The sequence below is a fragment of the Heptranchias perlo genome, chromosome 3 (assembly GCF_035084215.1).
Source record: "Heptranchias perlo isolate sHepPer1 chromosome 3, sHepPer1.hap1, whole genome shotgun sequence".
NCBI classification, from domain to species: Eukaryota; Metazoa; Chordata; class Chondrichthyes; order Hexanchiformes; family Hexanchidae; genus Heptranchias; species Heptranchias perlo.
Window position 1 is genome coordinate 2,711,872 of NC_090327.1, and position 22,414 is coordinate 2,734,285.

A 22,414-nucleotide genomic window follows, 5' to 3' on the forward strand; every position below is an offset into this window, starting at 1 on the left:
TTATTTCTAATTCCTAAACTTTTACCTTCTAATGTGCTAGATGGGATTGTTTCTTCCATGAACATTTATATAATAATAATTGAGTTGTTACCTTGAGAATTCCCAGTGAAGGAGAAAATGTCAGTAACTCCCGAACAACTTCAGCAAAGCCTTTGTATGCAGCTTTGAATAAAGGTGTTGACCCATCCTTTAGAAAGAAGAATAATTGAGTTAACATGGGAATTCTGGCTTGTTATCTTATGAAAACTTTTTATAATCAGAAATATTTATTTTCATGCATTGCTATTAAACACACAGTCCAAGTTTTTCTAATTCTTTAAAATATAGGCAAGTTAAAAAAATATATTTAAAAAAAATTCTTCAAAATATTCAAATGATAAATATGTTTGTATAGTCTCGTAAATTTGACAGTGCATTTTCATTGATTACTGCATATCCAAATATAATAAACAGTTAACTTCAGTATAGATGCAATCCTGTAATAATATGACGATGGTGGTTGGTCCATCATTGTCGATGATGACAGTCTATGATTCTCGAATTAATACAAGTTATGGGTTCTGTTTTTTGGCGAGGAATGTTCTCCCCCACACTCAGGACATTGGATGTCAGATTGGCCTTAGGGTTGATAGAATCATAGAATGATACAGCACAGAAGGACGCCAGTCGGCCCATCGTGCCTGTGCCAGGTCTCTGAAAGAGCTATCCAATTAGTCCCACTCCCCTGCTCTTTCCCCATAGCCCTGCAGATTTTTCTTTTTAAGTACATATCCAATTCCCCTTTGAAAATTACTATCGAATCTGCTTCCACCACCCTTTCAGACAAAAACGGTCTTTCCTTGATTTCCTTTGGGCTCTCTTTTCTTCGGCGGGCTGGATACGATTTGCTTCAAACTTTGTCGTACCATCATGAAACTTCTTTTCCAACTTTTTCATGTCACAAGCATCATGCACCCGTGTGTCATTTGAAATGCCACATTTTTTTTACATTGATCTTTAAGCAATCCTTATATATAGATATATACCTTTTCAACTGACCACCGCGAGAGTGTTTACCAAGCTTCAGCTCACCGTAGAATACCACCTTGGTTAGTCTAATATCAGGCATACGGACTAAGTGAACTTAGCTGTGTTTTTACTATCAATACCTCTATGCCTGGCATATTTGTTCTGAGGACCTCATTGTTGGATTCTTGTGCCACCATCGAATGTTCATGATCTTTCTGAGGCAACGTGGATGGATAGAAAACCCAATCGGTTTTCTAATGTGGTGAATGTAATTAGGTCCAGCTATTGTGCACATACCGTAAGAATGTTATTTTTTTTTATTCGTTCATGGGATGTGGGCATCACTGGCAAGGCCAGCATTCATTGCCCATCCCTAATTGCCCTTGAGAAGGTGGTGGTGAGCCGCCTTCTTGAACCGCTGCAGTCCGTGTGGTGAAGGTTCTCCCACAGTGCTGTTAGGTAGGGAATTCCAGGATTTTGACCCAGCGACAATAAAGGAACGGCGATATATTTCCAAGTCGGGATGGTGTGTGACTTGGAGGGAAACATGCAGATGATGCTGTTTCCATGTGCCTGCTGCCCTTGTCCTAGGTGGTACAGGTCGAGGGTTTGGGAGGTGCTGTCGAAGAAGCCTTGGCGAGTTGCTGCAGTGCATCCTGTGGATGGTACACACTGCAGCCACGGTACGCCGGTGGTAGAGGGAGTGAATATTTAGGGTGGTGGATGGAGTGCCAAACAATTGGGTCCTGGATGGTGTCGAGCTTCTTGAGTGTTGTTGGAGCTGCACTCATCCAGGTAAGTGGAGAGTATTCCATCACACTCCTAACTTGTGCCTTGTAGATGGTGGAAGGCTTTGGGGAATCAGGAGGTGAGTCACTCGCCACAGAATACCCAGCCTCTGACCTGCTTTTGTAGCCACAGTATTTTTGTGGCTGGTCCAGTTAAGTTTCTGGTCAATGGTGACCCCCAGGATGTTGATGGTGGGGGATTCGGCAATGGTAATGCCGTTGAATGTCAAGGGGAGGTGGTTAGACTCTCTCTTGTTGGAGATGGTCATTGCCTGGCACTTGTCTGGCGCGAATGTTACTTGCCCCTTATCAGCCCAAGCCTGGATGTTGTCCAGGTTTGCTGCATGCGGGCTCGGACTGCTTCATTAACTGAGGGATTGCAATTGGAACTGAGCACTGTGCAATCATCAGTGAACATCCCCATTTCTGACCTTATGATGGAGGGAAGGTCATTGATGAAGCAGCTGAAGATGGTTGGGCCAAGGACACTGCCCTGAGGAACTCCTGTAGCAATGTCCTGGGGCTGAGATGATTGGCCTCCAACAACCACTACCATCTTCCTTTGTGCCAGGTATGACTCCAGCCACTGGAGAGTTTTCCCCCTGATTCCGATTGACTTCAATTTTACTAGGGTTCCTTGGTGCCACACTTGGTCAAATGCTGCCTTGGTGTCAAGGGCAGTCACTGTCACCTCACCTCTGGAATTCAGCTCCTTTGTCCATGTTTGGATCAAGGCTGTAATGAGGTCTGGAGCCGAGTGGTCCGGGCGGAACCCAAACTGAGCATCGGTGAGCAGGTTATTGGTGAGTAAATGCCGCTTGATAGCACTGTCACCTTCCATCACTTTGTTGATGATTGAGAGTAGACTGATGGGGTGGCAATTGGCCTGATTGGATTTGTTCTGCTTTTTGTGGACAGGACATACCTGGGCAATTTTCTATATATAACTATTGAAGTGAATATAACTATTGCCCTGTAGACCTTAAGTTTTGTTGTCAGTTTACTGCCCCTTTTATCCCATAGCCTCATACGGGGCCTTCCAAAAGCACTACTGGCTTTAAACAATCTTTGGTTCAATTCATCATCTAGGAGCGCATCACGTGACATGGTGCTTCCTAGGTAGGTGAACCGATCTACTGCAGACAGCGTATGCCTTCGATGGTGATACTGGGTGGCACGTAAGGTTTTCCCGGTGTAGGATGGTATATAACTTCTATCTTCTGACTGATAGTGAGGCCAAATTTCTTACAAGCATCCGAGGAATGGTCCATAATGACTTGGAGGGCCTCTGTAAGGGTTGCAAGGGTACAATCATCAGCAACAAGTGCTCACGAACAAGTTCTTCAAATGTTTTAGTTTTGGACTGCAGACGGCAGAAATTGTACAATTTGTCATCCATCCTGAAGTGAATATTCACTCCTTTATCCAAGTTTCTGAAGGCATAACTAAGTATAGAATCAAGGTACTAACCAGGTGAGATAGAGCACAACCCTGTTGGACTCCTGTGGAGACAGGGAAGGAGTTGGAAACTTCACCATCTTACAAGACTCTGGCCATTGTGGAACTGGTGGATCATCTGGATAAACTTTTCGGGACAGCCAACTTTGGGCAGTAGTTTGCAGAGGCCCTCTCTGCTGACTGTATCGAAGAACTTTATGAGATCAGCAAAGACATAGTGACAGTCCAAGTTTTGTTCTCAACACTTTTCCTGAAGTTGTCTGGCAGTTAAGATCATATCAATAGTGCCTCTGCCTTTACTGAATCCACACTGGCTCTCTGGCAAGAATTTCTCAGCAAAATGCTCACAGTCAGGAAAGCAATAGTGATAGGGGATTCAATAGGTAGGGGATCAGACAGGCGTTTCTATGGCTGCAGACGTGAGTCCAGGATGGTATGTTGCCTCCCAGGTGCCAGGGTCCAGGATGTCACTGAGCGGCTGCAGAACATTCTGAGAGGGGAAGGTGAACAGCCAGAGGTCGTGGTCCATATTGGTACCAACGACATCGGCAGAAAGAGGGATGAGGTTCTGCAGGCAGATTTTAGGGAGCTAGGAAAGAGATTAATAAGCAGGACCTCAAAGGTAGTAATCTCTGAATTACTCCCGGTGCCACGCGCTAGTGAGTATAGAAATAGGAGGATAGAGCAGATGAATGTGCGGATGGAGAGATGGTGCAGGAGGGAGGGCTTTAGATTCCTGGTGCATTGGGACCGGTTCTGGAGGAGGTGGGACCTGTACAGGCCGGACGGGTTGCACCTCAACAGAGCCGGGACCAATGTCCTCGTGGGGAGGTTCACTGGTGCTGTGATGGGGGAGTTTATACTAATTTGGCAGGGGGATGGGCACCAGGATGTAGCGTTGGAAAGGAGAAACAAGGTGCACAAAGGATTGGTAGAGACAGATAGCACTAGAATAAGAAATAGTAAGGTATTAGCTGAGATCATACTAAGAGTGAATACAAGAAGGTCTAAGATAGGTCTACAATGCATGTGTGTAAACACATGAAGCATGGTAAACAAGATTAGTGAGCTGCAGGTGCAAATAGCCACATGGGAATATGATGTTGTGGCGATAACAGAGACCTGGCTCAAAAAAGGGCAGGATTGGATACTGAATATTCCTGGATACAAGGTGTTCACGAAAGATAGGGAAGGAAAAAAAGGAGTGGGGGGGTGACAGTATTGATTAAGGAGAATATTGCAGTGCTGGAGAGAGGAGTCCTGGAGGGGTCAAGGACAGAATCTATTTGGTTAGAGTTAAGAAAAAATAGAGGTGCCATTACACTGCTGGGTGTATTCTAAGGCCACCAACTAGTGGGAAGGATATAGATGAACAAATTTGCAGGGAAATTACAGAGAGGTGCAAGAACTATACAGTAGTGATAATGGGGGATTTCAATTATTGTAATATAGACTGGGATAGTAATAGTGTAAAGGGCAGGGAGGGGGAAGAATTTCTGAAGTGTGTTCAGGAGAACTTTCTTGATCAGTCTGTTTTCAGCCCAACGAAGAAGGAGGCATTGTTGGATCTGGTTCTGGGGAATGAGGTGGGTCAAGTGCAGCAAGTGTCAGTGGGAGAACATTTAGGGAACAGCGATCATAGTATCATAAGGTACTATGGAAAAGGACAAGGAGCAATCTAGAGTAAAAATACTTAATTGGAGGAGGGCCAATCTCAGCAGGTTGAGAACGGATCTGGCCCAGGTAAATTGGAATCAAAGACTGGCAGGCAAAACTAATCAAACAATGGGCGGCCTTTAAAGAGGAAATGGTTCGGGTGCAGTCTGGGTACATTCCCATGAGGGGGAAAGGGAGGGCAACCAAAGCCAGCGTTCCCTGGATGACGAAACAGATAGTAAGATGAAGCAGAAAAAGGGGGTGTATGACAGATGTCAGGTTGATAATAAAAATGAGAACCAGGCTGAATAAAGAAAGTTCAGAACAGAAGTGAAAAAGGAAATAAGAGGGGCAAAGAGAGAGTATCAGAATAGATTGGCAGCTTACATAAAAGGGAATTCAAAAGTCTTCTATAGGCATATAAATAGTAAACGGGTAGTAAGAGGAGGGGTGGGACCAATTAGGAATCAAAAAAGAGATCTACGCATGGAGGCAGAGGGGATGGCTGAGGTTCTAAATGAGTACTTTGCATCTGTCTTTACCAAGGAAGAAGATGCTGCCAAAGTCACAGCTTCAGGGCATTCTCAAGGGGGAGGGTGAGCAGGCAGAGGTCGTGGTCCACATTGGGACCAACGACATAGGTAGGAAGGGAGATGAGGTCCTGCATCAAGAATTTAGGGAGCTAGGTAGCAGATTAAAGAGCAGGACCTCAAAGGTTGTAATCTCTGGATTACTCCCAGTGACACGGGCTAGTGAGTATAGAAATAGGAGGATAGAACAGATGAATGCGTGGCTAAAGAGTTGGTGCAGGAGGGAGGGTTTCAGTTTCCTGGATCACTGGGCCTGCTTCTGGGGAAGGTGGGACTTGTACAAGTCGGACGGGTTGCACCTGAACCAGAGCGGGACAAATATCCTTGCGGGGAGATTTGCTAGCACTGTTGGGTGGGGTTTAAACTAACTTGGCAGGGGGATGGGATACAGAGTGGAGCTACAATAGGGGGTGATGTGCAGCCAAATATTGAGAAAAAAACAAGTCAGCTTGGAAGACAGGGCAAATATGTAAGAGCAAGGCTGGATGGCATCTATTTTAATGCAAGGAGTCTTGCAAATAAGGTGGATGAACTGAAGGTGTTGATAAACACATGGGAGTATGATATTGTTGCTGTCACAGAGACATGGTTGAGGGAGGGGCAAGACTGGCAGCTCAATATTCCGGGGTACAGAATCTTCAGGCGAGACAGAGGGGGAGGTATAAGAGGAGGGGGGGTCGCAATATTAATTAAAGAATCAATTACTGCCATAAGGAGGAATGATATATTAGCAGGTTCATCAAATGAGGCCATATGGGTGGAGCTTAAAAACAAAAAGGGGGCAAGCACTTTGATGGGAGTGTACTATAGACCCCCAAACAGTCAGGGGGAGATAGAGGAACAGATATGTAGGCAAATCTCAGAAAATTGGGCAAATAATAGGGTAATAATAGTGGGGGATTTCAACTTCCCCAATATTAACTGGGATACTCAGAGTGTAAAAGGCTTAGAGGGTACAAAATTCTTAACGTGCATCCAGGACAGCTTTTTGAGCCAGCATGTAGAAAGTCCTACAAGAGAGGGGGCGGTACTGGACCTAATTCTAGGGAATGTGGCCGGCCAAGTGGAAGAAGTGCTAGTAGGTGAGCACTTTGGTGACAGTGACCATAATTCAGTGAGATTTAAGGTGGTCATGGAAAAGGACAGGGAGGGGCCGGAAATAAAGGTTCTAAATTGGGGGAAGGCCGATTTTAATAGGATAAGGCAGGATCTGGCCAAAATGGACTGGGATCAGCTGCTTGTAGGAAAATCCGCATCGGAGCAATGGGAGTCTTTCAGAAGGGAGATTGAGACCATACAATGGCAACATGTTCCCGTAAAGGTCAAGGGTGGTTCCAAGAACTCCAGGGAACCTTGGATGTCAGGGGATATACGAGAATGGATTAGGAAAAAAAGGAGGGCTTTTGGCAGATACAAAAGGCTAAGGATGGAGGAAGCCCGAGAGGAGTACAAAAAGTGCAGGGGGATACTTAAAAAGGAAATTAGGAGATCAAGGAGGGGCCATGAAAAAACACTGGCGAGCAAAATAAAGGAAAATCCTAAGATGTTTTATAAGTATATTAAGGGTAAGAGGATAACTAGGGAAAAAATAGGGCCCATTAGGGACAAAAATGGCAATCTGTGTGTGGAGCCGGAAGATGTAGGAGGGGTTCTAAATGAATTTTTTGCATCTGTTTTCACTATGGAGAAGGACGACGTAGACATAGAAATACGACAGGGGGACTGTGATATACTCGAACATATTAACATCGAACGGGAGGAGGTATTGGCGGTTTTAGCAGGCCGAAGAATGGATAAATCCCCAGGCCCGGACGAAATGTATCCCAGGCGACTGTGTGAGGCAAAGGAGGAGATTGCGGGGGCTCTGACACATATATTCAGAACCTCTCTGGCCACAGGGGATGTGCCAGAGGACTGGAGAACCGCTAATGTAGTACCATTATTCAAGAAGGGGAGTCGGGAAAAACCGGGGAACTCCAGGCCAGTGAGCCTAACATCAGTGGTAGGAAAATTATTGGAAAAAATTCTGAAGGACAAAATTAGTCTCCACTTGGAGAAGCAAGGATTAATCAGGGATAGTCAACATGGCTTTGTCAAGGGAAGATCATGTCTGACTAGTTTGATTGAATTTTTTGAGGGGGTGACTAGGCGTGTGGATGAGGGTAACGCAGTGGATGTGGTATACATGGATTTCAGTAAGGCCTTCGATAAAGTCCCGCACAGGAGACTGGTCAAGAAGGTAGGAGCCCATGGAGTCCAGGGTGCCTTGGCACTTTGAATACAAAACTGGCTTAGTGGCAGAAGGCAGAGGGTGATGGTCGAAGGTTGTTTTTGTGACTGGAAGCCTGTGGCCAGTGGGGTACCACAGGGATCTGTGCTGGGGCCCTTGCTGTTTGTGGTCTACATTAACGACTTGGATATGAATGTAAAAGGTATGATCAGTAAGTTCGCTGATGATACAAAAATTGGTAGGGTGGTAAATAGCGAGGAGGATAGCCTCAGTCTGCAGGACGATATAGATGGGTTGGTCAGATGGGCGGAACAGTGGCAAATGGAATTTAACCCGGAAAAGTGCGAGGTGATGCACTTTGGAGGGACTAACAAGGCAAGGGAATACACAATGAATGGGAAGACCCTAGGCAAGACAGAGGGTCAGAGGGATCTTGGTGTGCAAGTTCACAGATCCCTGAAGGCGGCGGAACAGGTAGATAAGGTGGTAAAGAAGGCATATGGGATACTTGCCTTTATTAGCCGAGGCATAGAATATAAGAGCAAGGAGGTTATGATGGAGCTGTATAAAACACTGGTTAGGCCACAGCTGGAGTACTGTGTGCAGTTCTGGTCGCCGCACTACAGGAAGGATGTGATCGCTTTGGAGAGAGTGCAGAGGAGATTCACCAGGATGTTACCAGGGCTGGAGCGCTTCAGCTATGAAGAGAGACTGGGAAGATTGGGTTTGTTTTCCTTGGAGCAGAGGAGGCTGAGGGGGGACATGATTGAGGTGTACAAAATTATGAGGGGCACAGATAGGATGGATACTAAGGAGCTTTTTCCCTTCGTTGAGGGTTCTATAACAAGGGGGCATAGATTCAAGGTAAAAGGCGGGAGGTTTAGAGGGGATTTGAGAAAGAACTTTTTCACCCAGAGGGTGGTTGGAGTCTGGAACTCACTGCCTGAGAGGGTTGTGGAGGCAGGAACCCTCAACATTCAAGAAGCATTTGGATGAGCACTTGAAATGCCATAGCATACAAGGCTACGGACCAAATGCTGGAATATGGGATGATTAGACTGTGCTTGATGGCCGGCGCGGACACAATGGGCCGAAGGGCCTCTATCCGTGCTGTATAACTCTATGACTCTATGACTAAAAGAGGAGGTAGTTGAGATACTGAATGAGCTAAAAATTGATAAAGAGGAGGTATTGGAAAGTCTGGATGTACTTAAAGTAGATAAGTCACCACGTCCGGGTGGGATGCATCCTAGGTTGCTGAGGGAAGTAAGGGGGGAAATTGTGGAGGTACTGGCCATAATCTAACTATCATCCTTAGATACAGGAGTGGTGTCAGAGGACTGGAGAATTGCAAGATTACACCCTTGTTCAAAAAAAGGTTTAAGTATGAACCTAGCAACTGTAGGCCAGTCAGTTTAACCACAGTGGTGGGGAAGCTTTTAGAAACAATAATCCGGGACAAAACTAACAATCACTTGGTCAAGTATGGATTAATTAAGGAAAGCCAGCACCGATTTGTTAAAAGCAAATCGTGTTTAACTAACTTGATTGAGTTTTTTGAAGAAGTAACAGAGAGGGTAGATGAGGGCAATGCGGTTGATGTGGTGTATATGGACTTTTAAAAGGCATTTGATAAAGTGCCACATAATAGGCTTATCAGCAAAGTTGAAGCCCGTGGAATAAAATGGGTAGTGGCAGCATGGATACGCAATTAGTGAGGATTTCTTTTCGCCACATTAGCTGCAAAAGCTCAGTCAGAGACTGAGCTATTTTATGTCCTCCAACAGGAGGACATATCTCATATCTCAGCGAGTATAGCATCGGAACCTGGTGCCTTGCCACTTTAATAATGTATTGTAGTACAGATAAACTTCTGATATGTTTGGGGCATAATCATCACATGACCTCTCACTTCCAACCACCTCACCCAGTCAAACTGCCTTTTTTCTTCCATCTCGAATATTTTTATAACTAACAAACGTAGTACCATAGTAAGTACAGCACAGGAGGAGGCCATTCAGTCTATCATGCCTGTGCCGGCTCTTTGAAAGAGCTATCCAATTAGTCCCATTCCCCTGTTCTTTCCCCATAGCCCTGTAAATTTTTTCCCTTGAAGTGTTAATCTAATTCCCTTTTGAAAGTTACTATTGAATCTGCTTTCACCGCCCTTTCAGGCAGTACATTCCAAATCATAACAACTCGCTGTGTAAAAAAATGTTTCCTCGTGTCACCTCTGGCTCTTTTGCCGATTACCTTAAATCTGTGTCCTCTGATTACCAACCCTACTGCCACTGGAAACAGTTTCTCCTTACTTACTCTGTGAAACCTGTTCATGATTTTGAACACCTCTATTAAATCTCTGTTCCATGGAGAACAACCCCAGCTTCTCCAATCTCTCCACATAACTGAAGTCCCTCATCGCTGGTACCATGCTAATAAATCTCTTCTGCACCCTCTCAAAGGCCTTGTTGTCCTTCCTAAAGTGCGGTGCCCAGAATTGAACACAATGCGCCAGCTGAGGCCTAACCAGTGTTTTATGAAGGTTCAAAGAAAATGAAAAAAAAGCACACAATTATTTTTAATGCCTCCAGTGATTTTTTTGCCAGGATGTTGCTCACAGTGGTGTCCAGGAGATTAATCTTTAATTCCTGGCGACTCCAGGACAATCTCGTAGAGGGTTGGCAACACTAACTTATTTACATTTTGAACCAAATGTTAAGCTTTCCTTTGCAAGGACATGCAGTTGCAGCATGTGACCACTCAGAAAGATCCTGGTGCCACGATCCAATCCAAGAGCTGGCTAACTGACAAGATATACATAGACATAAGAACATAAGAAACAAGAGGAGTAGGCCATATGGCCCCTCGAGCCTGCTCCGCCATTCAATCAGATCATGGATGATCGTCAACCTCAACTCCAACCTCCCTCCCGATCCCTATATCCCTTGATTCACCTGGAGTCCAAAAATCTATCGATCTCAGCCTTGAATATACTCAACGACTGAGCATCCACAGCCCTCTGGGGTAGAGAATTCCAAATATTCACCACCCTCTGAGTGAAAAAATTCCTCCTCATCTCAGTCCTAAATCGCCCACCCCTTATCCTGAGATTTATGCCCCCTAGTACTAAACTCTCCAGCCAGGGGAAACAGCCTCTCAGCATCTACCCTGTCAAACCCTCTTTTATATATTTCAATGAGATCACCTCTCATTCTTCTAAATTCCAGAGAATATAGACCTATTCTTCTCAATCTCTCCTCATAAGACAACCCTCTCATCCCTGAATCAATCTGGTGAACCTTCATTGCACCGCCTCTAAGGCAAGTATATCTTTCCTTGGGTAAGGAGACCAAAACTGTATGCAGTACTCCAGGTGTGATCTCACCAAAACCCTGTACAATTGTAGCAAGACTTCCATACTCTTTTACTCCAACCCCCTTGCAATAAAGGCCAACATACCATTTGCCTTCCTAATTGCTTGGTGTACCTGCATGCTAAATTTCTGTGTTAACACGAAAAGATTGACTGAGAGGGGAAATTGGAAAGGAAAACTGAAAAAAGCGAAGTTTGCAATGAAATTACATTGTTCACTGATCCAGCCATTCCCATTTTACATAATTAACAATATGTTTTCCACTGAATTGCTTTAAAATAAATTTAAATATACAGTCCTTTCTTTCACTAAGAGGGAACTGACCTTGCGAGGAGTATCTGAATTAGCTCCACGTTGGAGCAGTAGCTTAACCACATCACTGTGTCCCATCTGAGCGGCTATCCACAATGGGGTAGTTAGATCCTAAACAAACCAGAAAAATAAAATCACACTGAACGCTTATATATTGGCTGGTAATTCAGTCAGTGCACTGAAACCTTCTGTTGGGGAGTTCTGAGTTGAAATGTCAGTTGAGACTGCGAATCGAACTTCAATCTCATTCAACAACTGGTATTTATATAGTGCCTTTAACGTAGTAAAACATCCTTCATTGGAGCATTATCAGACAAAATTTGACTCAGAGCCACATTAGGAGATATTAGGACAGGTGGCCAAAGAGGTAGGTTTTAAGGAGCGTCTTGAAGAGAGAGAGGTGGAGAGATTTAGGGGGGAATTTCAAAAGCTTGGGGCCTTGATGGTTGAAGGCATGGCCGCCAATGGTACCCACCTGAGTCCAGCGGGCACCTCACCTGCCACCAAACCAGCGGCATTAAAATCCGAAATTCACGGGAACAGAGCAGGAACTGGAGCCGCTCCATTTTAATTGCTCACCAGTAATTCTCCCCACTTAAAAAAAAAGTTTTAGCTTGCTTTTTAAGACGAGTGTTTCTAATGAATCAAGTCAGCAGGCCGATGGAACCACACCAAGGGGACTGCTCACAGTTGACTTCTCCGAGGGGACCACGCAGGTTGACCTCTCCGAGGGGACCACTCTGAGTTGACATCTCCAAAGGGACCACACCAAGTTGACCTCTCCGAGGGGACCGCTCTGAGGGGACCGCACCGAATTGACCTCTCCGAGGGAACCGCTCTGAGAGAGCCGCTCCGAGTTGACCTCTCCAAGGGGATCTCCCCGAATTGACGCCTCGGAGGGGACCGCTCCGAGTTGACCTCTCTGAGTTGACCTCTCCGAGGGGACCGCTCCGACGGGACCTCTCCGAGTTGCCCTCACCGAGGGGACCGCACAGAGTTGACCTCTCCGAGTTGACCTCTCCGAGGGGTCCACTCCGAGGTGGACCACACTGAGATGACATACCTGGTGGGACCGCTCCAAGTTGATCTCTCCGAGGGGACCTTTCCGAGTTGACCTCTCCGAGGGGTCCACACCGAGTTGACCTCTCCGAGGGGTCCACACCGAGTTGACCTCTCCGAGGGGACCACACCGAGTTGACCTCTCCGAGGGGACCACACCGAGTTGACCTCTCCGAGGGGACCACACCGAGTTGACCTCTCCGAGGGGACCACACCGAGTTGACCTCTCCGAGTTGACCTCTCCGAGGGGACCTCTCCGAGGGGACCGCTCCGAGGGGACCGCTCCGAGGGGACCTCTCCGAGTTGACCTCTCCGAGGGGACCGCTTTGAGTTGACCTCTCCGAGGGGATCTCTCCGAGTTGACCTCTCCGAGGGGACCGCTCTGAGAGGACCTCTCCAAGTTGACCTCTCCAAGTTGACCTCTCCAAGTTGACCTCTCCAAGTTGACCTCTCCAAGTTGACCTCTCCAAGTTGACCTCTCCGAGGGAACCGCTCTGAGAAGACCGCTCCGAATTGACCTGTCCGAGGGGACCTCTCCGAGGGGACCGATCCGAGGGGACCTCTCCGAGGGGACCGCTCCGAGGGGACCGCTCTGAGGGGACCGCTCCAAGTTGACCGCTCTGAGGGGACCACTCCGAGGGGACCGCTCTAAGGGGTTTTGATAGAGTAGGTGGGAAGAAACTGTTCCACTGACAGGAGGGTCGGTAACCAGAGGACACATATTTAAGGTAATTGGCAAAAGAATCAGAGGGAAGATGAGGAGAATTTTTTTTACGCAGTGAGTTGTTATGATCTGGAATGCGCTGCCTGAAAGGGCGGTGGAAGCAAATTCAGTGGTAACTTTCAAAAGGGAATTGGATAAATACTTGAAGGGAAAAAATTTGCAGGGCTATGAGGAAAGAGCAGGGGAGTGGGACTAAATGGATAGCTCTTTCAAAGAGCTGGCACAGGCACAATGGGCCGAATGGCCTCCTTCTGTACTGTATGATTCTAAATACTTTTATGGCCTTATCCTTTCCAGTCTTTTTATTTAAGGTTGTTTTATACAGTAGATTTAAGAGTAAATTGTATAAATAGGTGTTTCTAGTGTGAAACTTCACTCATCAGGAGTGCATATTGGGAATTCTGCAGTGAATATCAGGTGGCTCTGCAGGATTTTCTTCCATTAAGTCTAATTCATAGAACGTGCTGAGCTTTGCGCACGTTCGCTATGCAGGGTCTGTACACGAACTAACATTATGGAGTACATCGAGCGCTAAATGGGCATCAATGTCTGAAAGTGTGGTGCTTCAGGTGATGAATGCCGCATTTTTGATTTTCAATGCAGAGTTAAATTCAAAGTAACAACGCAATGAACCAGTCAGGTTGTACGAGTTAGAAGCTAGAATGAATTAATTCACATATTTCTTCAATTATAAAGCACAATATATACCTGTCTTGGCTGGTCAATCTTTGCCCCTGATGACAGCAGCAGGTGAACCACATTAAGATGGCCTCCTTGTGCGGCCAGAAAAAGTGAAGTAGCACCATCCTGAAATAAAGGAACATAGTCTCTATCACAATATTCTTCAGTTATTCAGTGAAATATTCAGTTATTTAGTCTAAGACTAGCTGGTTTAGAAACTAAGAGAGTGAAATTCCTGTCCACAAATATTATTAAAAAGTGGTAACGTGTAAAAAAAGTAGAATTTCATCAGTTTGTATTCATGACTAATTTTTTGATATAATTAGTGAAGGCAAGAATTTCACCATCAATATTTTCTATAGCGATCAATGAACATCAATCTCAATAATATAGTAATAAATTCGACTTGAATTGTCAGAACTTCTATTTTTAAGGACCACTGCGAGCTGTGTATGTGATTGTTATAGACAGACCCGGGTATAGTTGCTTTCATTTCTAATTATTAAACTTGGTAAAAAAGCCAGGGGTGAGATGAGGAGAAATGTTTTTACGCAGCGAGTTGTTATGATCTAGAATGCACTGCCTGAAAAGCAGATTCAATAGTAACTTTCAAAAGGAAGTTGGATATATGCTTAAAAAGGAAAAATCTGCAGGGTTATGGGGAAAGAGCAGGGGAGTGGGACTAATTGGATAGCTCTTTCAAAGAACCGACACAGGCACGATAGGCCGAATGGCCTCCTTCTGTGCTGTATGATTCTATGATTATTGGCTCCATTCCACAAGCAGTAGCCTTGGGTAGGAAGGATATTATGGGATTATAAGCAGTGGTTTAGTTAAATATGGATATATCATCCTGAATATATCACATACTTCTGGTTCTTCAAATATTGGTTTACATAGAATCACACAGAATGTACAGCACAGAAACAGGCTGTTCGGCCCGATAGGTCCATGCCGGTGTTTATGCTCCACTTGAGCCTCCTCCCACCTCTCTTCATCTAACTCCATCCGTGTGTGTCTATCAAATACAAGCCATGTTGGGAGTGGTATGTTGGGAGTAGAGGAGTGATTCTGTGATCCAGCAAACCCAGTGGGGAGCGATGCTCGTAAGAAGAGCACTGTAGGAAATCATGGGCACACAGCCCGTGATTTTCCATCCATTAAAAATGGAGCGCTGGAATGAAGAACCACCTTATATATATTTTGAGTACATAAGTAAGTACTAAACAAATTCTGTGATTACAATTTGCAGTTTCCACAGTATTTTGATCACAGACAGTCCCAAGGCGCTTCGCAGGAGCGATTATCAAACAAAATTTGACATAAGGACAAATTAGGACAGGTGACCAAAAGCTTGGTCAAAGAGGTAGGTTTTAAGGAGCATCTTAAAGGAGGAGAGTTGGAGAGGTGGAGAGGTTTAGGGAGGAAATTCCAGAGCATAGGGCCTAGGTAGCTGAAGGCACGGCCGCCAATTGTGGAGCAATCAAAATTGGGGATGCGCAAGAGGCCAGAATTGGAGGAGCGCAGAGATCTCGGAGGGTCATAGGGCTGGAGGAGTTTACAGAGATAGGGAGGAGGGAGGCCATGGAGGGATTTGAAAACAAGGATGAGAATTTTAAAATCGAGCCGTTCCCGGACTAGGAGCCATTGTAGGTAAGCGAGCACAGGGGTGATGGGAGAACGGGACTTGGTGTGAGTTAGGATATGGGCAGCAGAGTTTTGGATGACCATTTGAGATATGTACAATGTGATGTATTACCCGGTCAATGGAGTGTTGATCACACTTTAAAGAACAGGTGTATAAAATGAAGTCTGCTAAGTCGCTAGGAGAAAGTAAATGTCAGTCTAAGGACAGCAAATGCAGCAGCACATATAATTTAGCATGCAAGGTAAGATAGCTATTCTAGAATCTTGCTTGATTTGCCTTTTAGTGGTAGGGAGAAGCTTTGCAGAATCAATGATCGAGTGGATTATTCATGGCCTCTGGAAGTACCTGCCTTTATGGGTTGAATGGTCTTTTTCCATTCCTTGTCTTCTTTAGTTCTTGTAACAAGAAGGTCCTAATTTATCAGCTAGAACTGCCCTTGTCAACTAACTACAATTTTGCTCCAAATTATTCCAATTAAAGCTGCCATCTAATTTGTCAACTATTTTGCCCCTCCCTATATCTGTAACCTCCTCCAGCCCTACAACCTCCAACCCCTAAGTTCTCTAATCCTCTGACTCCAGCCTCGCCCCCCCCCCACTTCACCCCACCATTGACAGCTTAAATCCCTCCGGCTGTGCATCTCCCCCTCCTCGTTGAAGACTCTCCTTAAAATCCACCTCTGGCCAAACCCTGGGGGCCAGAATTCTGGTGGAGTTGTGGTGGGGCGGAGGGTTGAATCTGCTGGATTTCCAACCCATTTACACTAAGCAGAGAATTCCAATCTGGGGGAGGGGGGCCACTACAACCTAGCAACAGTTTGGTGATTCTCGCGATATTCCCTGGGAATCTCGCCAGAAGCTACCCCAATAGGCCCAGTAAGGCCTACCTCTGCTCAGATCGGGCATTGGTCCCATTCTGGGCTTAAAGTTGAAAAGGAAAATGGCAATTGATCTCAGAAGGACTGACTGCCATCACTACAGAGGATAAATACAGTGGCAGGAAAGATTTTAAATTATTTGAGACCTTTTAATCAATAGCCTAAGTAGTCTCTTCTGCCCCTCTTGGAGCAACAAGGTGTCACTCCAAGATTACAAGCAGAGTGAGCGCCCCAGTAAGGTCACTACAGGCATGGGTGCCACCGGATTTCTCCCCTTTGATTCCTTGTAACAGTTAAAAGGAAGAAAGACTTGCATTTATATAGCACCTTTCACGACCTCAGGATGTCCCAAAGCGCTTCACAACCAACGAAGTACTTTTGAAGTGCAGTCACTTCTGTAATGTAGGAAAGGCGGCAGCCAAATTGCACACAGCAAGGTCCCACAAACAGTAATGAAGTAAATGACCAGATCATCTGTTTTAGGTGTTGGTTGAGGGATAAATGTTGGCCAGGACACCGGGGAGAACTCCCCTGCTCTTCTTCTAATAGTGCCATGGGATCTTTTACGGCCACCTGAGAGGGCAGACGGGGCATCAGTTTAACGTCTCATCTGAAAGACGGCACCTCCGATAGTGCAGCACTCCCTCAGTACTGCACTGGAGTGTCAGCCTAGAATATAGGCTCGACTCTCTGGAGTGGGCCTTGAAGCCACAACCACAGTTGATCATTTTCAGCTTTCTTGATCAATAAAAAATAGTTACCCAAATGTGAGAGACTATTAATATGTAACATAAAGCATTATTCATTCAGATAATAGCTGCCAATTCTCTGCCCATTTTAAGCAATCAATAATATGGATCTAACTACCTATTTGAATGTAACGTTAAACATTTGCATGCACTTAACAATGGTTGTCTTGAACAGTCAGTCCATGGGGTAATAATTGAGTAAATGCAGATTCCTGTTGTTATTGATTACTGAAAAGAACATGTGGTGGATATTTGTTGGAAATCAATTTTTAATGTTTTGTCTTTAGAATGTGGGGCAAGGCTCCACTTATTACCTACCCTTAGTTGCCCTTAGAAGGTGCTGGTGGGCCACCTTTTTGATCAATTTGTTTTTATTTTACAATTGAGTGGCTTGGGCATTGGGAGTCAACCACGTAAGAGTTGAATTTCCGAGGCGATTTTCCCCAGCCAACTGCTGTAATTTCAGTGGAAGACCCACAAGAACCTCAGAAAAAGGGCACGATTTACACTATTTTTGTTATTATAAAGGCTAGCTGGTTCCCATCTCTGAAAGGCGTTAGTGACCCAATTGGATTTTTATGACTATGGTCACTTTTCTGGTGCTAGCTCACAAACCACCAGATTTTGTTCAATTCAATTTCACAGCTTGCTGAAGTGGGATTGGACTCTGCGGGGGTGAAATTAGTCATGGGGCGGGGACGCAAAAACAGGTGGAATCGCATTGGCCGGCCGTCATACAACATGCCTGACATTCAGCTCTAGTAAAGTCAACACAACTGGATATCGGGCGGAGCGTCCAACAGGTGACCGGTGCTTTGCCGCCAGTTTTGTATCTCCAACCATGTCCAATTTCACACCCATGACCTCTAGGTGGCCAGTCCGATACAATAACCATACCAACACTACTGTACCCTGAACATGGGACGTTACTGATGTCATGATTAGTGAACTCTTTACCAGGATTTAAACTTGCACCTGTGTATACAGCACAGCTTGGGGCCGATAATGTGATCCCAAATGCACCATAATGCACAGTCAGCTCACTATAATATTTAAATGCTGTTCCCAGCAAGTTGTGTATGATGCGTTGAATGAACACAGAGATTCCTAACTCGGGGCGGGTTTAAGTGTGAAAGAGAAGGTACCAAGGGTGAGCCTAGTGCAAAGTCAGGAACAGCCTAGAACATTTTTTTTTGAGCCTTTCCTTTAGTTCCCTTTGTTACTGGGCACTAATCAACTGGAGTGTTCCTGAGTATATGGATTCAGCCAAAGGTGGAGTTCTTTGGATGAGTAAAGAAACTAAAATTGAAATGAGACTTAAGAAGGCAGAATGAGATAAACCAGGTAACTATTCTGGGGGTATATGTGCACAAATCGTTGAAGGTGGCAGGACAGGTTAAGAAAATGATCAAGAAAGCATATGGGATTCTGGGCTTTATAAATAGAGGCATAGAGTACAAAAACAAGGAGGTTATGATGAACCTTTACAAAACACTGGGTCGGCCACAACTGGAGTATTGTGTCCAGTTCTGGGCATTGCACTTTAGGAAGGATGCGAAGGCCTTAGAGAGGGTGCAGAAAAGATTTACTAGAATGATTCCAGGGATGAGGGACTTCAGTTACGTGCATAAACTGGAGAAGCTGGGGTTGTTCTCCTTAAAGCAGAGGTTGAGAGGAGATTTGATAGTGGTATACAAAATCATGAAAGGTCTAGACAGAGTAGATAGAGAGAAACTGTTCCTATTGGTGATGGGGTCAAGAACCAGAGGACACAGATTTAAGGTGATTGGCAAAAGAACCAAAGGCGACATGAGAAAAATCTTTTTTACACAACGATTGGTTGTGATCTGGAATGCATTGCCTGAGGGGGTGGTGGAGGCAGATTCAATCATGGCCTTCAAAAGGGAATTGGATAAGAACTTGAAGGGAAAAAATTTGGAGGGCTACGGGGATAGAGCAGGGGAGTGGGACTACCTGGATTGCTCTTGCAGAGAGCCGGCACAGACTCGAGGAGCCGAATGGCCTCCTTCCGTGCTGTAACCATTCTATGATTGTATGATTCTATGAACTATAGACCAGTCATTCGCACCAGACAAGTGCCAGGCAATGACCATATCCAACAAGAGAGACTAACCACCTCCCCTTGACATTCAATGGCATCACCATCGCCGAATCCCCCAACATCAACATCCTAGGGGTCACCATTGACCAGAAACTTAACTGGACCAGCCACATAAACACTGTGGCTACAAGAGCAGGTCAGAGGCTGGATATTCCACGGCGAGTGACTCACATCTTGACTCCCCAAAGCCTTTCCACCATCTACAACACACAAGTCAGGAGTGTGATGGAATACTCTCTACTTGCCTGGATGAGTGCAGCTCCAACAACACTCAAGAAGCTCGACACCATCCAGGACAAAGCAGCCCACTTTTTTTTTATTCGTTCATGGGATGTGGGCGTCGCTGGTGAGGCCAGCATTTATTGCCCATCCCTAATTGCCCTTGAGAAGGTGGTGGTGAGCCGTCTTCTTGAACCGCTGCAGTCCATGTGGTGACGGTTCTCCCACAATGCTGTTAGGAAGGGAGTTCCAGGATTTTGACCCAGCGATGATGAAGGAACGGCGATATATTTCCAAGTCGGGATGTTGTGTGACTTGGAGGGGAACGTGCAGGTGGTGTTGTTCCCATGTGCCTGCTGCCCTTGTCCTTCTAGGTGGTAGAGGTCGCGGGTTTGGGAGGTGCTGTCGAAGAAGCCTTGGCGAGTTGCTGCAGTGCATCCTGTGGATGGTACACACTGCAGCCACAGTGCGCTGGTGGTGAAGGGAGTGAATGTTTAGGGTGGTGGATGGGCTGCTTTACCTTGGATGGTGTCAAGCTTCTTGAGTGTTGTTGGAGCTGCACTCATCCAAGCTTGATTGGCACCCCATCCACCACCTTAAATATTGACTCCCTTCACCACCGAGGCACCGTGGCTGCAGTGTGTACTATCCACAGAATGCACTGCAGCAACTCGCCAAGGCTTCTTCGACAGCACCTCCAAAACCCACGACTTCTACCACCTAGAAGGACAAAGGCAGTAGGCGCTTTGGAACAACACCACCTGCACGTTCCCCTCCAAGTCACACACCATCCCGACTTGGAAATATATCGCCGTTCCTTCATCGTCGCTGAGTCAAATTCCTGAAACTCCCTACCTAACAGCACTGTTGGACTACCTTCACCATACGGACTGCAATGGTTCAAAAAGTCGACTCATTACCACCTTCACAAGGGGCAATTAGGGATGGGCAGCAATGCCCGCGTCCCATGAATGAATAAAAAAAGTCAGCTTAACATTGGTACTGAGGAAGCTTCTAGGTGCCATAATACAGAATAAAATTAATAATAACTTTGAAAAACATGGGTTAATTAAGGACAGGCAGCACAGATTTGTAAAAGCCAAGTTGTTTCTGACAAATTTAATAGAGTTCTCTGAGGAAATAACAAAGAATATTGATAAAGGAAGTGCAGTGAATATTGTGTATATGAATTTTCAAAAAGAGCTTAAAAAGGTACATATTAAAGGCACATATTATTAAAAGCGATGTCTAAATAGCAAGTTGAATAAAGGACAGAAAACAGAATAGTAGTTCTTAGAACTGAACGGATGTAGATAGTGGTTTTCCATAGGGGTCAGGGTCAGGACAATTTCTCTTCTCTCTCTCTCTCTCTCTCTCTCTCATGCACACACACACTCACATACACACAAGTATGATCTGGACTTGGGTATAGGGGGACACAATATCAAAATTTGTTGACAATACGAAAATCGAAGTGTGGTTAACTATGAAGAGGATTGTAAGCAACTTCAAGAACAGACAGATTAGTAGATTGGGCAGATATTAAATGAAATTTATTGCACAGAAATATGAGGTGATGCATTTTGGGAGGAAGAATAATAGAAAATACACACTAAATTGTAACATTTTTTGAAGAAGTGACAGAAAGAGTAGACAAGGGTAATGCAGTAGATGTAATATATTTGGATTTTCAAAAGGCTTTCAATAAGGTACCACAGAGTAGACTCATGACTAAGGTCACAACATGTGGAGTCAGGGGATAAGTAGGAAAATGGATAGCAAGCTGGCTACAAAACAGAAAACAGACAGTAGGGGTTAAGGGAAGCTACTCAGACTGACAAAAGTTGAGAAGTGGGAAGTGGTGTTCCACAAGGATCGGTGCTGGGACCACTGTTGTTCACCATTTACATAAACGATTTGGACTCAAGAATCGGAAGTACAATTTCAAAATTTGCAGACGACACCAAATTAGGGGGTATAGTTAATGCTGAGCATGGCAGCGACAAAATTCAGGAAGACATTAATGAACTTGCAGAATGGGTGTGTAATTGGCAAATGAATTTTGATATAGAGAAGTGTGAGGTGGTACATTTTGGTAGGAAGAATAAGGAGGCCACATACTCCTTGGAAAATAAAAGCCTAAATGGGGTAGGGAAGCAGAGGGATCAGGGGGTACAGATACACAAATCACTAAAAGTAGTAACGCAGATTAATAAGGCCATAAAAAAGCAAACAAAGCACTGGGGTTCATTTCTAGAGGGATAGAATTGAAAAGCAGAGAAGTTATATTAAACTTGTAGAGAACCTTGGTTAGACCACTCTTGGGAGTACTGTGCACAGTTCTGGTCTCCATATTATAAAAATGATATACAGGCATTGGAAATTTACTAGGATGATCCCAAAACTGAGAGGTTATACCTATCAGGAAAGATTGAACAGGCTAGGGCTCTTTTCTGTAGAAAAGAGAAGATTGAGAGGTGACCTGATAGAGGACCTTAAGATTATGAAGGGGTTTGATAGGGTAGATGTAGAGAAGATGTTTCCACTTGCAGGGGAGACCAGAACTAGGGGGCCATAAATATAAGATAGTCGCTAATAAATCCAATAGGGAATTCAGGAGAATCTACTTTACCCAGAGAGTGGTGAGAATGTGGAACTCGCTACCACAAGGAGTAGTTGAGGTGACTAGCATAGATGCATTTCAGGTAAATACATGAGGGAGAAAGGAATAGAAGGATATGCTAATAGGGTGAGATGAAGTAGGGAGGGAGGAGGTGGAGTATGAACATCGGCACAGACCTGTTGGACCAAATGGCCTGTTTCTGTGCTGCACATTCTATGGAATTCTATGTAATTTTAAAAGGAATAGTTGAACAGAGGGATTTGGAGTTACGATACACAAATCGTACAAATGGGATTG

General features: G+C 45.0%; 1 protein-coding gene across 1 annotated transcript in view; it reads right to left on the minus strand.

Annotated features, from left to right (window-relative positions):
* ankrd29 (ankyrin repeat domain 29) overlaps window positions 1–22,414 on the minus strand; it is an 86,161-nt gene that overhangs the window by 11,171 nt on the left and 52,576 nt on the right. The window contains exons 6-8 of the mRNA XM_067977699.1: window positions 13,907–14,005; window positions 11,428–11,526; window positions 92–187 (exon numbers count right to left, since the gene is read on the minus strand). Coding sequence (XP_067833800.1) covers window positions 92–187; window positions 11,428–11,526; window positions 13,907–14,005 — 294 coding nt within the window. The remainder of the gene's footprint in view (window positions 1–91; window positions 188–11,427; window positions 11,527–13,906; window positions 14,006–22,414) is intronic.